General features: G+C 43.5%; 1 protein-coding gene across 1 annotated transcript in view; it reads right to left on the reverse strand.

The window, feature by feature from the left end:
- Positions 1-15,861, reverse strand: part of PANK4 (pantothenate kinase 4 (inactive)) — a 32,544-nt gene that overhangs the window by 16,431 nt on the left and 252 nt on the right. Inside the window, exons 2-6 of the mRNA XM_038376487.2 lie at positions 8,200-8,282; positions 6,259-6,467; positions 5,168-5,351; positions 3,347-3,439; positions 897-1,050 (exon numbers count right to left, since the gene is read on the reverse strand). Coding sequence (XP_038232415.1) covers positions 897-1,050; positions 3,347-3,439; positions 5,168-5,351; positions 6,259-6,467; positions 8,200-8,282 — 723 coding nt within the window. The remainder of the gene's footprint in view (positions 1-896; positions 1,051-3,346; positions 3,440-5,167; positions 5,352-6,258; positions 6,468-8,199; positions 8,283-15,861) is intronic.

Here is a 15,861-nt window from a genome sequence, read left to right on the forward strand (position 1 = left end):
GAAACAAATGTTGTGGGAAAGGGTCAGTTTCAATAAATTTTTTGACTAAAAATAACTGAAACTTTGAAACTATCAGTTTCTTTAGAAGTTTTCTAAATGAAAATGTCTGGTTTTTTTTTGTTCAAAAGGACTTTCAAAATTTAAGCTAGTTATAGCAAATTTTTTAAAAAGTATTTCAAAATAGAAAAAAGAAAAGGAGTACTTGTGGCACCTTAGAGACTAACAAATTTATTTGAGCATAAGCTTTCATGAGCTACAGCTCACTTCCGATGAAGTGATTTCAAACCAGGTAAGACCGCAAAGCCATATGTACAGCAAATCCTAAGACAGTTTAATATTTGGGACCTTCCTGCCTGTAACTCCAGCCATAAAAGACTCTTGTGACAGTATAATGCACTGTATGAACACACTGCTAGGTCTATTTGGGACTGGACTCAATTGATATGCTAGTTCCACAGCACTGAAGAGGACAGACCTAGAACAAACTGTTTACCATCAGTTGTGCAGTTAAAAGCACAAGGGACAGATTTTGTATGAATTTACAGCAGAACAGGAAAGGAGGATCTGAAGCTAGCCTACACCTTTGGAGACAGATACCAACCTCAAGACTTCAGAGGGCCAGAAAGGACATGCTTGCATTCATTCCACTCCATTAGCTAGAAAGAAGAACTCTGAAGAAGCAGGCCAATACAGACACTGGTCCTTATAAAGTCCCCACGACACAGGGAAATGGGTACTGGAGAAGTTGGTAACTACATTCTCATCCTTTCAGTATTTGAAAGTGTCACAAATATTCACACAATCAGCACACTAAAGTAAAATGGGCAATAGGCAAAATATAATATGATCTGTACAGCAAAACTTGGGCAGATTCCTCCCCCGCCCTCTGTTGGTACCTTTATCTGCTGTGGCAGATTTCCCAAAGCTGCTAGCTATTAGATTTCCACTTAGCCCCAGTGTCTGGTAGGCCCCACCATACACATCTTTCACCAGCATATCGACATTTGTATGCTGTCCCTTTGAAGCAAGCTGCAGCAATTCATCAAATTTCTGAGGAAGAAAAGCAAACAAACAGTGTTGTTACTCCAGGTTTTCTGGATGACCAGATAATTTTGTCTGAATTTCAAACTTCTGCAGAACTCTTAGTAAGACTAGTCATTCAAAAAAACCCAGCCCCCACCAAACAGGCATTCCTTGTATTTCATATCACAGGGACTGACTACCCACCCTAATCTTAGAGCAGAGCTTCGCAATCTCCTACTGTAACCACTCCTCTCTGAATCAGACCTCAGATGACCATATGCAAGTAACTGATTGAAAGATGTTCCCCCTGAAGACTGGAAATGAGGAATGTGTGAGTGTCCTCCAAGTTTATTGCTTGCAACCCCTTAGGGTATTGCTGTTCTCTGGTGGAGAACTCCATCCTAGACTAGCATGGTGCAAAATGAGACAAATATGCCACCTTTCACCCAAACTCCTCCCATGAATGGCTCAGAATTCAAATAGGGTTTCATAGGCATATATAAACAGAATATGACTCAGTATCCCTAGATACTTTGGATTCTATAATGTTTCAAGTAGCAGATTAGCAAAAAGCCTTAGCTCAGTATCCTTCACCTCACCCTGATTACAGGGATAACATGTTTCATAGATATTAAGGTCAGAAGGGACCATTATGATCATCTAGTCTGACCTCCTGCACAGCGCAGGCCACAGAATCTCATCCACCCACTCCTGCGAAAAACCTCTCACCTATGTCTGAGCTTTTGAAGTCCTCAAATCGTGGTTTAAAGACTTGAAGGAGCAGAGAATCCTCCAGCAAGTGACCCGTGACCCATGCTACAGAGGAAGGTGAAAAACCTCCAGGGCCTCTTCCAATCTGCCCTGGAGGAAAATTCCTTCCCGACCCCAAATATGGTAATCAGCTAAACCCTGAGCATATGGGCAAGATTCACGAACCAGATACCCAGTAAGTAAACTGTAGTGAAGCTCATAAGAGCTACTCTGGATCAACTTCTTAATACTCAGCTGTCTTTTCCATTCCTTCCCTTGTTACTAGAGACTGTTGGTGTAGCCTAGCAACCTTTCAGGTATCAGCATGAATAGAATTCCAGCCAGAGCCTGCCACATAGGCAGTGTACTGATCACCTACTCAGGATGGGAGGCCAAGTGGGCTTAGTTATAGGATGAAGTGGGATTATGTCTCAGAGGTATTTTAGTTCAAAAAGTAAAACTTTAAAAGGAAGGCTGTCTGTCCAGCTACAGAGAGCTATTAAAAAGGAAGCACCAAAATAAAATAAACCTAGCAGCAGACTAGTCCTGCCTTTCTGGGCTCCCCAACTGCTTACAGTTCAGCTATAAACTGTTAGAAGTCTAGACATGTTACTCTACCAAGTCCAGTAAAGGAGAATTTATGAAGCTCTGCTCTGAGACTAATAAATGTATCTGACAAAACACTGCTAATATAGACTCTTCCCTTTGATCTTTTGACAGGTTCATATGTAACTGTATCTCCTCCTGTATAAGCTAACATTTACAGTCACATGCATCTTGGGACACAGAAAAACCACATGATTTAAATGGTGTTGAGTTAAAACAGCAGTACCAGGTTAGGCTGTGGACTGGCAATTGGCCTTCTGTTCTCTGAACATACAAATCCCCTGAAATGCAACAGGAACTGAGCTACCCCTCTTGCCTCAGATATACTGCAATACTCAGGCTTTCTACTTTGCTACTCTTCAATAGATCAGATCTCAAGGCATGAGCAGCTCATTCATGTTGGAACACAGGGCACAGAAAAACAGGTAACATGGAGCAGACTACTCAAACTGTACACAGTGAGGGGGAAAGACCCTTCAAGAATAAAAGGGAATTGTACACTCTGCACCCCTCCGCACAATCCTAGAAGCTGTAAAAAAAAAAAAAAAAAAAAAAAAAAAAAATCCTCTATCCCAGGCAGTGTCAGCCTTTTGCCCACTTGACAGGTATTTCTTTATTGCTTTGTCCCCTGTGTTTCCAATGTGGCTTTTTTTGGTTTATTGCTTGGATTTATGCACCAGTATCACAAAGGATATCATCACAGCTCAGGGGCCCAGGTTTGTTGTTTAATAGCAGCAGCAGACACAACAGGGAACAAAAGAGCATTTAATAGAAAAATATAAAAATAAACTGCATAGTGCATTAATGGCAATTTTAAAAATATTTCTGTGGCAGAATAGTGATTCTTAATCTGTAAGGTTAGAAATCATAATTCTCCACCAGATTGGTTTTTCCTCTTTTCTAAAGAGAAACACAACTGAAGGCCCCTGTATTTCCCCATTCTACTTAAAGTGCAACTGTCAAATACCTTTGTTTTTGTGAGTAAAGCTCCAAGACCCCAGAATGTTCCCCCTCCGATTGAACTCCCTCCAATCCATTCAAATTTGTCCTCTGTTTCCACCTATGAGTCAAACAGAAGTTCAACAAACAATCATGGATATAAGTATGAATGAATACACAACACGCTTAAACTGATTAACATATGGACTCCAAAAAATGGAATGGATGCAAACAGTATGAATAAATGCTGTTAACAGGGCAGCTTAATGATCTAAATATCAGGTGTGAAATATACAGACTCCATGGAACTACATGATCCAACCTCGGTAGGATCTATTTAGCCCTTTATCTTTAGCTACTAACTTGCTGCATGAAATTCAGTTTATGGTCTTCAGGATGACTCCTTAGAAGTCGGAAGTCCTTTCTGCTCTATGGACAAACCAACATCTCACAGTATCTGATGTAAGAGTAGGGGTTTGCTTAAGAGCCCTGGTCAAAATTTCCTCCCCTCTTCTCCCCACATGTTCAGTGTGCCAGCTGTCCACTTGGTTGCCACACTCCAACAGAGGTGACAGCATTTCAATGGCAAAATTCTCTTGTGTAAAGAATTTGTAGCGTCCTTGTCTTTAGATTGTAAGAACTGGGTATGTCTGCGCTGCAATACAGTACCTGCAGCTGGCCCAATTCAGCTGTCTCAGGCTCATGGGACTCAGGCTGCAGGGCTATAAAATTGCAGTGTAGATGTTTGGGCTCCAGCCAGATGACATGGGCCAGAGCCACTGGTACTGTACTGCAATGTAGACCTACCCACTGTGTCGAACATGTTCGTACAGATCACAGCACAATCTTAATTGCGGCCTTTGGGTACTTCTACCACAATAGTTACAAAAATACGATAAGTTATCTATAAGCCGAGATTCCTTGCCTTTGTTACATATCCAAGTTATACTTTGAAATCCTACATTGCTTCTATAATCTCTCACTCTGTATCTGGCCCATTGGTTATCATATAGCTTTTTCTTTAACCCAGAATGCTTAGGGATTAGAATTACAGACATGCTTTTACAGAAAGAGTTGCTTTAATGGACTGACCATGATTTTAACTACTACAGATGTGCATGGGATAGTTACTAGATTTAATTTATAGGATATTATCTATGACAACACAACCCTTGTCACATGCCGAGAGTTGGAAATTGTTAGTCATTAATACAATGTACAGTGCTTTTGATCATAACCAATCCTCTAAAACTTCTGAAGCAGGCAAGCACTGCCATCCCGGATACCCACTTTATATACTGAGAAGTTCAGGCAAAGAAGTTAAAGGCAGGCATTCTTCTTCTGCTCAGAGCATCCATCTGAAGAGTAAAGGCTTTTCTATGCTAGAAATGCTACCACAGTGCAATTGCGCTGCTGTACTGCTTCAGTGTAAAAACTACCTACACTGACAGGACGGGGTTCTCTCTTCAGAAAAGGTAATCCACCTCACACCCCAGAGACATGACATGATGATGATGTTTCCCAGTGTGGACCAGCCCTAAGCTTTTATCCATAAGTGGCTGCCAAAAGTGTGTTTTTGTATTTGTCATTTGCAGTGCAGTATTACACTAGCCTCTTTAAGCACAGCATTATCCAATTAAAAGGGGACAGATGGTAGTGCAGTGGAAAAGCAGGTAAAATGTATATTAAGAAATAGAAGTCAACATGTGTGGTTGTGGTTTTTGTTTTTTTGTTTAAAATTTGATAACCCAGAAAGGAAACAAATGTCAATCTAACAGCCTTACTACCGTTCACCAGTTTGAGGACACAACCCCCCCCCACATACACAAAATGAAATAGTCTTACTCACCTTCACTATAGAAACCCCAGAGCCAATATTGACTAGCAAATAAGGGAAAATATTTGGATGATTTGTCTGAAATCGGAATTCTGTATCTGAATCTTTCTGGTATGCAAACACCTCATGGGGTATATTTTTTAACACAAAGTTACACCCTTTAATTAGGCAAGTCATTACATCTTCTTTATCCACCCTGAAAAGAAAACACACACACACACTTATAAACAGAATAATCCTAAAGACAATATGCCCTTTTAAAGGTTACCTTTTTTCACACAAATCCAACAACACTTGGCAGGAAAACAGAAATCAACAATCTTGAATTTTAATGGCTTATGATTTTGGACACAGTCTATGTAGATTTGTTATGTACAGAAAAATATTGACATGAGAAAATACAATAGTTACAGGCTAAAGATTCCAGAGCTTTGCAATTCCTGTTATTAAAGAACTGATAGCATTTATATAGTGCTTTGAATTTTGAATCCCTTGAATAGGTATTCCAGAGATAGGAATGATGGTTTCTATAGGAACTCTCCTCAAAATGAATCCAAAGCACTTTAGAAACTGATGGAGAATCACTTGCCCACCACTGGAATGCAGCCACCTCTGAGATAAGCATTGAACTGTCTAATGTCAGAGTCACACTACATAGTGTTTAGGACACAAAGGTAAGATTACCATATGCAGCTGAAACTGCAGGGAGAGTTTTAGGGAAGCAGAATATATTAACAATGCTGGAGTTTAGCCAGCACCCTGAGGGAAAGACCCCTATTGTGTCAAACTATCAGATCTTTAGTGACCTTCATTATTTGTCAACTGAAAGATGGCATGCATGGCAGCACAGCACACCCTACCAACATGCAGCGGAAATTCAGTACCAACACAGAGGGACAAGTATCTCCTAGTGAATTACGATCACATCATCTAGCATTTGTTCCTTGATGTCACCCATTCAAGCCCAGCCTTGCTAAGCTTATGAGGTCCTAGAAGATTACAGTACAAGCACGTACGGCTACAGTCTAACATTTACTAGTGAAAGTATTTTATCGTTCAAAAAGAAGTTATCCCCTAATGAGTTTCAACCAGTTTCCACTTACTTCAGTCCTAGCTTCTTCTCAATGAGGTCTTTGAATTTGTAGGCACCACCTCCTGTGGCTTTGAGCACTTTAGTTTCTGTGTTGACAAGATGGTCTTTAATGAAATCTAAGCAGGTTTCAATGTAAGTGTTCTCAAATTTAATGAAGTGCAGTCGAGCCGTGATTTCCTCTTGAACTGTAATTTCATATGGAGATTCATGTTCTATGTCCTAAAAAATTCAGAGTAAGTATTGCTCTTTTGGCTTCACTTGCCAGGACATTTTTCTGAGTAGTAGAGTTAGTTACTCAGTAAGCTAGTGAATATTTCCATTTGTATTTTCTGTGCATGCAACAACTACCTAATGGCTACCAAAGCCTCCCCACGAACACCCTCAATTTTCTTCACATAATATAATTGTAATACATACTAATTCATAGAGAATGCCCATTCCTCTATCTTTCAACAGGCATTCACAGAAAGCACCAGTGTACCAGACAGAACTTGAGTTTAGGACTTCAGCCATCTTGTATTTTGTATATAAGATGGCGACTCTGTGCAGTTGATGTATGCAACATCAGAGTCAAGCATTCCTTAATACCCAAACCCATGAAAAGTATGTATGAACATTGGTTTGATGCATGAGAGCCAACACCAAAAGATCGGTTCAGAAGACTCCTACCTTTTTATTCTAAGAACCAAGTAACTAGCCTTAGTCATCCAACGGTATTTATTATTCACATAGCATGTCAAATAAGAGTGTCAAACTATACCATGGTCAAAGAGCCAACAGTTGGAGGAAAGCTTTCTCCCACCCCAGAAATGCTGCAGTAAGACAAAGTCTCCCCCTCACACTTTGAAACGGGGACTTGAAATTTGTGTCAGGAATGTCTTTTGCCATCCTTGTGAAAATATGTCCAAATTATCAGCCTTGGGAGGGGAAACGGGGAGGGGGGGGGAAGAGGAGAGGAGAAAAATCAAACGAGGCAGGGATCATGTGGAAAAAATAGTCTTTGATTATGTGATCACATACTATCATAATGCACATCCACAAGGTGACCAAGTTAAGGTTGCCTGTGCAATCTCAAATCTGGAATTTCCTAACTTGACTTAGCAGCCTTAATAACGTCCTTTTTAACAAGTTTTATGTTGTGTTTGCATTCCGTGTGTTCTTCATGCAAGCTTGGAACTAGAACTCTAATAATCTTCCACAATGAAATATGAGTGTCAGTTGGCAAACCTGGGCCAAATGGTTGTTTCACCTGAAATACTGAATCAAACTCTATAGGTGTGAACAAAAACAAGGGTGTCTCACACACTTTTAACCTGAAATGCAAGTATCTACAAGTGGTTAGGTGCACACTCAAAAATTTCCGCATTACAAGCTATAATGCAGGATAACAGTAATTGATAATTTAAGGTCTCGGGTAGGAAAATTGCCCTGGAATTCCCTTCTTGACTCCCAGCTGCCTGACTTCCACCCTCCTCCAAATCCCTTCTCAAAACCCAATTCAACATTGGCTTATAAATGTAGATGTTAGGTTTGTTTTTCATTTCAGATACTGTACATGCACTACTCACTCACGTGAGTACGCAACCTTACTGTCATTACCAACAATTCTTCCTTGTGCTAAGCCTCCCATTTTGTTTTTAACGCCTCTTAATTTAGGGTCCAAACTTGTAAACCCTTACTACAGTGCTTCAGGTCAATGGCATTCCTCACAGCAGGAACCATTAAGGGTTTGTAGGACTGGACTTTAATACCATGAGCAACTCATGGCAAGAGCTGTGCTCTGAAGTACCGTGCACATATATAGTGCCATATAATTAATAGATATTCCTGGTGCCATCTGAAAATTGATATTATGGAAAACTGCACTGTGTTTCAAATTTCCATTTTTTTTTTGTTTTCTCATGCCTGCTCACATTAGAGGTTCTGGTTTGCTATATAATGCAATTCTTACCTTTCCAGAATGATCAAAAGATCTCACTCTTGCTACTTTATGCTGCACAGTTGAATAATAAGCCAACTTGGTTAACGACCCACCTGTTATCAAAAACAAGACATCATGCATCTCAGATTCAGGTGTCAGACAGAATTTAGATACTTCTGAGTATTAGTTACCTAGCACAGTTTTAAGAATGACTTGGCTGCAAGCAGAGATAATTAGGCAAAGCTCTTTATTCAGTGAGCCAAAGGACAGTCATTAGAGGACTGTCTTGGCATAGCTAGATCCAGATGCATGGCGTGAAGGTAGAAGCTCCACAGAAGGGACTCAAGCCCAACTGATGCTGGGGTAGCTGAAGATGAACAGAGGTCATGAGTTCACTTCCTAGTTACCTCACAGTATGCACGTAAACAGCCTACTTGCTTGAGTAAGGGCTATTCAGGTGATTAAGGGTTTGCAGAATTGGAAATTTAACCTCCGGCCTCTCCAAGATAGCTAAACTAGGCAGGGAAGGTGCTCAAGGCCATGAGGTGAGAGCATATCACAGACATCCTATCTGTGCTCAGACTATTCCTTGGCTTTAAAGCTCTAAGGAGGAGTATGGATGGGAGGGAAAAGTCACACATCCACTGCTTATCTTTGTTAAACTTGTTTAAGAAATGCCTAAAGTCCTGCATGTTTTACCAAACTTGATTAATAGGTTTGCCATGTTTGTTGTACATGACGCATGTTGCTCAATCAACAAAGTTTCACTTGCAACACTTAACATTAAGTAATTTTCAAGGACATTGCAAAAAGTCTCTGCTTCTATTAAAATCAAGGAATTTAAATGCTGAATAATGACACTCCTGAGGGATTATTCTTGGCTTCAAAGCTGAACAACATCCTAAAAGGAACAAGCTCCATGAAGCACTAAAGGCAATGAAAAATAGACCCTTTTCCATTTAGATGGCTATTTTTAGGGGGCCAAAACCTGAAGTCCTTACACAGGCAAAAAACTCAATAATTTTTCAGGAGTCACTGAGAATTTTGTTCAAGTAGAAACTGAATTAAAACTTCAGTATTTGGCCCAGAGGCTTCCCTCAAGTCAGCCAGGCACTGGAGGTCACAAACTTCAGGTGACCACAACATCAGTGTACATCCCAGTCTTTCCTCCAAAGAAGCAGCTTGCCTGCCTAAAGATCCTAAATGCTCGATTCTCCTATCAGCTGTACCAGTGCACACCATGTCACTCCACTGAAGTCAACTGAGTTAAACTGATGTAAGACTAGTGCTAGTGTATGTGGAGAATCAGCCTCCGCAGCTCAGATTTCTAAAGGTATTTAGGCATTGCTCTGCGCAGCATTGCAAAACTTAAGTCACTCTTGAAAATGGAACTTAGGCCTTGCAACACTGAATGATTCAACCGCTTAAACATCTGGGCCCAAGTGATTAGCTGACAGACTCATTAGGGATATATTAGATGTTGAAACAATTACACGTAATGCACAAACAGTAAATGTTCAAGAAACCTGTCTTACCCAAGGTTTCCCCACCTAAAGCTCCTCACTCTAGCTCTTACCTATGAAATGGCTATTTTAAAGTGAGTTCCTTCTATATAGATCGTCATGTAGCGCTCACTACCTTACTGACATAGTGCCTTCCAGTAGTGCATTAAGCAACACTACTAGCTAATACTATGTTTAAATCTGCTTTCAGCAAAAACGGCTACCAAACATACAGCCTTTAGAAGGCGGACATTCATTTTTCTAGCCCAGGATACACAACTCCTTGAAGGATAGTGGCTTGACAATCCAGGATGTCTTATCTACTTAGCCCCAGAACAAGTACAGCATGGACAATGACTGTACCAGCTTCCCCTGAGATGCCTTGCCAGGGGGATTATGTATACGTAGCCATGCAGCCCTTGGCCTCTGTTCTGAAAGTGCACCACCACAAACACATTTCACTTAGGCAAAAACCAGTTCTGCTCATGCTAACTGCTGATTTTCCTCAGTCAAGTTTAGATTTGACCCTAGAAGCAGAAAGCTTCTTTCCCTCATGAAATAAAACCTCTTAGCACAGATAGGCTCTCTACTGGAGGTAATGAAATCAAGCTTTCAAACTGAATGTGATCATTTTTAAGGTTGTACATCAAGAATTATGACTTTGCTAGACAGAGTAGAAGATGTCTAAAAAAACAAAGCTTTTAAACTAACAAGTATCCAAGCCATTTTTGCCAACATTAAAAGGCATTGCATTAAAGGCAATATAATTACAAAGATGTTCTTAGGAAAGTACTTTTTCAATCTAACTATTTTATAACTGCCAAAATAATTTAAGACTACTTGTTTTAAAGTAATGACAGTTTCTTAAGGCTGTTGATCAGAATGTCATAAGTGCTTGTTGCTTTGCATTACACAGAAATACTTTGATAGGCACATTAAAAATATGCCTTCAAATGAAACCTGTTTCTCTTGCTTTAGTTGATTGTTTCCAGTATTTAAGTGTGGTTGTCATCCAGAGTATGGGAAACACTTCACTTCATACAAGCAAAAGTGGTGCTTTCAAAAGGGTTTGCTTCAAACCCATTCGTAAATGTGAAATAAACAATGTGTAGACTTCAGTTCACCTTTAAGGCTTCTTGATTATCTATCACACACCTTCTTACTATTCTATTTCTCCAGTCCCATCCCATACAGGGATTACCCACTCTGACAACCCTACCCAAAACACACACACAAAGCTGACTGTCTTTAAAATGAATCAGCATTGCCTATGCCCCAAGAAACCCAGCATCACCAAGAACACACAGAGAACCAAAATCTGAGCAGTGACTGGAATAGAGTTTTTAAAACTCTTTAGCCACCACTGTACTAGCACATCAGTTTCCTACATAATTTTATTTTAGCTTCTGACTTTTGGACAAATGTTAATTTACAGGAGCCAATGCCCAAAAGCCTCTGGGCAATCTGAGAAGAAAATAAACCCCTATTTTAACCGCAAGTAGAAAATATGATTTAAAAGGTATTATGGGCTACACATTGCATAACTCCCTCCCTCCACCCCCCCACACCTACATACAAAGAAACACATCTTGAACCTTGCACTGAAGGATGCCAGTGATATGCTGTAGCCAACACAGGGAAAAGCATTCAGAATCACATATCCTGAATGAAAATAGTGCCTCCTTTCCTCTTAGAACAGAGCCTAGGAGGGTTCTAGGTCTCGTGCTGCTGTTTTGAAAATAACTATACAATTAATTCTCCACCCTATCTCTCTCATCCAAGTTTTGGAGAGGTGTCCCCTTATTAAGATCTGCACTTCTCTTAGAAAACATACAATGCACTCTTATGGTCCATAGCAGCGTTCTGGATGCTGAACTGCCAAATCTCTCAGACACAGCCTGTGGTTTTTCCAAACTCCAAGTGAAAATCTGTATGCACTAAGCCATATCATACTGCTTCACTAACTGATTCCTGGACTGAACACATCCCCCATTGGTAAATTCAGTGTCATGCTTCTGCAAACTAAAATTTGCAGCAGTAAACATTTGTAATTTAGGCAAATGAGGAAAGTGGGTTTTTTTTGTTTTTGAAAAGTGGTACAGAGGTGACAGTGAGTTCCAGATAGATTAAGCAGCATATGATGGTCAGTTCCACAAGACCAATGATGACCATCTATGGTAACAAAAGCAGTGAAACTTAATAACCCTCAGACCTTCTGAGATCCCTTTCTGATGCATCAGCTGAAACTGTCACTTCCAGTTGATAAGAAAATAACTTTTTACCCTTCTCCTAGTTTTGAACTTCAAAATAGAAATTCAGAGATCAACACAAGCTTGATGGATCTCTGCTGAGAAGGTACACTTACCTTCCCAACCTCTAAAAATAGGGAAATACAAGAGATAGGGATGCTTTGAAATTAAAGTGGTGTTTGTTAAGCACTTTGAGATCCCTAGATGAAAGGCACTACAGAAGTACAAAGTTATTTCTTGATATCTACCTCGCACTGCAATTCTCTATCTAGCTAAATTGCTTTTAGCTTTATTTTCCCAGTTTGTAAAGACTTAAAAACCTGTGTTTGACACCCACTGTGCCTGGGGTTTATAGCTAATCCACTGCTTTAATTCAACTCTGACCCACTGAAAGGTAACACTAATTTATTATGTTTACTGAATAGGAGCTAAAATTAAAGAATAAATAACTGTCCCTTTCAGAGGAATTACAAAGGGTGATCAGATACCAATACACCTGTCCCCCCTTCTCTTCCATCCGGACACTGACACACACACACACACACACATCATGTGATTTAGTCTGCAGTTCTAGACAATATCAAATGCAGACCCTGAATTGAAACTAACTGCAAATCTAATGGGGGAAAAAGTGTTGCTTAATAAAGAACTCAAAACAACTCCACTGACTTGTAACACTTGGAGCAATAAGACATGCATCCGACAAAGTGGGTATTCACCCACGAAAGCTTATGCTCCAATACGTCTGTTAGTCTATAAGGTGTCACAGGACTCTCTGCCGCTTTCTAAGAGGAAAAATGCAAATGGTCCAATTCCACTCCCCTAGACTTCTATAAAAGCAGCAGGAGTGGTCCCTAGTACATGCAGGAATTTAACCCTGAGCTGCTTCACTTGCACCTAGACAAGTATCCTGTCTCCCTTTGTGCCATTCTTGCAATGATCAAGTGCTGGCAAGGAATATGAAAAGTTGGGGGAAATCTATCCCTTCAGCCTCTGTTCCCTGGCATAAAGGTTCAACAGTGTTCCAACATGCAACATAGTTATTTCATCTTCCCATTTGTTTGTTTTTCATTTTTTTGAGTATATTGTGACATGCTATGCACCTTGGTCCAAGACGTCCAGAACTTTGCGTATATGCCCATTGGGGTTTCACCAGTGCATATTGGTACTTTCACAGAGAAAAATCCAGTGGTGAGCTGGAGCCGGTTCGCACTGGTTTGCTAGAACCAGTTGTTAAATTTAGAAGTCCTTTTAGAACCAGTTGTTCCGCGCGGGACAACTGGTTCTAAAAGGGCTTCTAAATTTAACCGGCCAAAAGTAGCACCTTAGGCGCTGACTCCATGGGTGCTTCAGCCCTGGAGCACCCAAGGGGAAAACTTGGTGGCTGCAGAGCACCCACCGGCAGCTTCCCACCCCACCCCTGGCCACAGCTCACCTCCGCTCTGCCTCTGCCTCCTCCCCTGAATGCGCCGCCCCGCTCTGCTTCTCCGCCCCCCGCCCCAGCTTCCTGCGAATCAGCTGTTCATGCGGGAAGCCAGGGCGGAGAAGCAAGCAGCAGCTTCCCGCTCAGGCCCAGGGAGGTGGAGGTGAGCTCGGGGGGGCACAAGGAGGGCCGCCCGCACCGCAGCAGGTAACCCGGGGGGGGGGGCGCGCAGGGGAACCGCTCCCCGCCCCAGCTCACCTCCGCCACCCTTGGCCTGAGTGTGAAGCCACTGCCTGCTTCTCAGTCCTCCCTGGCTTCCCGCTGAACAGCTGATTCACGGGAAGCTGGTGGGGGGGGGCGCGAAGAAGCAGAGTGGGGCGATGCGTTCAGGGGAGGAGGCAGAGCGGAGGTGAGGTGAGCTGGGGCTGGGTGGGAAGCTGCCGGTGGGTGCTCTGCACCCACCAATTTTCCCTGTGGGTGCTCCAGCCCCAGTGCACCCAGGGAGTCGGCACCTAAGGCACCACTTTTGATGTGATAAGTTGGGGGAGTGGCCACTCCCCCCCAGCTACTCTCCCCTGCCCCAGGAGCCAGAGGGATCTGCCGGATGCTTCCTGGGAGCTGCCCCAAGTAAGCATTGCCAGGACTCCCCACCTCGCCCCCTGGCAGGTGCCTCTGGGGTAGGGTGGGCATCCGCTACAGTGGCCCACGAGACCCTCCTGCCCGATTCTGGGGCAGTCAGGGGACAAGGGAGGGGGGTTGATGGGGCAGGGGTCCTGGGGGGCATCAAGGAACATGGGGGGGTTGGATGGGGCAGGAGTCCTGGGGGGCGAGAGTGGGCAACGACCCCCTCATGGGGTGAGGAGGGAACCCGTTGTTAAGATTTTGGCAGCTCATCACTGGAAAAATCCCATCTCCCTGGGTGGCTGTGGGAAATGCACACACATCCAGCAGTCAGCTGTCAATATAGATAGGCTATTGGCATCCTATAAATTCAGAAATTAGGCTTTCCTCCACCATCGCCCCCACGGTCCTTACATTCTCCCTAAAGCAAGGGGAGGGGGAAAGCGGGAGGAAAATCAGGAAAAAAAAGACATAGCTAACAGTACTATATCTTTCTCCTGAATGTGTTTTTTTGTTGGGGGGGGGGGGGAGAAGGACAAGAGCCTCAGAATTTGTCTACAATGTAAGCTCAGGGTTAGTACAACGCACATTAGCAGACCTTGGGGTTGTCAGCCTAGGTTTTGAGTATCTCTACACTCACTTATAAACTGAGGGGGGGGGGAAAAAGGAGTACTTGTGGCACTTGAGAGACTAACAATTTTATTTGTGCATAAGCTTTTGTGAGCTACAGCTCACTTCATCGGATGCATTGCTCACGAAAGCTTATGCTCAAATAAATTGGTTAGTCTCTAAGGTGCCACAAGTCCTCCTTTTCTTTTTGCGAATACAGACTAACACAGCTACTACTCTGAAACCTGTCATTATAATCTGAAGTTAGGAATAGTTGAAGCCCGAGCTCAACCTGGGGCTCCAGCATCTACGCTGCCTTATGCAGCCCAGAGTTCAAGCAGGCGTATCCCAGACTTCCTAGCACCCTCTCAAAATGTGACGGCTCTAACCTTTGTTTGTGGTGCAGCGTGGGAAAACGTGACTGTCCACCAAGCTTAAGTGTCCAGAGGACAGGTTTCAGAGTAGCAGCCCTGTTAGTCTGTATTCGCAAAAAGAAAAGGAGGACTTGTGGCACCTTAGAGACGAACCAATTTATTAGAGCATAAGCTTTCGTGAGCTACAGCATCTGCTGAAGTGAGCTGTAGCTCACGAAAGCTTACGCTCTAATAAATTGGTTAGTCTCTAAGGTGCCACAAGTCCTCCTTTTCTTTGTCCAGAGGACAAAGCAAGTCAGCCCAGGGGACTGTCCGTTACTGCTGAAGGACGCCCAGAGCACAAGCGCGGAGGGGCTGCATCTACACTGAAAAGCAGCAGGGCTTGAACCCTGGGTCCCAGCGTGGGAGCCTGGGGCCGAGCCCTGAGTTAGCATGAGGTGCACCAAGTTCTGCCTCCAGGACGGCCCTCCCTAAGCGCCCACCCGCCGGCGCTGGGGCAGCCCGGCCCCCCTCAGGGGGGCTAACCCCTCTCAGTCCTCTCCCTTGACGCTGCTGAGGCTCCCCTCAGGGGGCTCCGTCCCCTAGCCCCCTCCCCGGGGTCGCCCCCTCTCCAGACGGCTGTCCTCCTGCCCCCTTTCGTCGCCCCCTCAGTGGGTCCCAGCCGCTCTCCCCGGCCGGCCCCTCCAGCCTGTTTACCACCCCGGCCGGCCCGTTAGCAGCCCCCGGCGGCATGCTGGGACTCGTAGTTCTACTGCCCGCCCTCCGCCTCGCCACGGCAGCGCCTCTGGACCACAACTCCCGTCACGTCCCGCTCCGCCGGCCCACCGCGGCGCACGCCGGGAGCCGTAGTCCCTCTCCCGCTCCAGGCAGCGTGCGCCGCGCCCAGCGGGACCGCATTTCCCAACGTGCCCTGC

This window comes from Dermochelys coriacea, chromosome 18, assembly GCF_009764565.3.
Source record: "Dermochelys coriacea isolate rDerCor1 chromosome 18, rDerCor1.pri.v4, whole genome shotgun sequence".
NCBI lineage: Eukaryota > Metazoa > Chordata > Testudines > Dermochelyidae > Dermochelys > Dermochelys coriacea.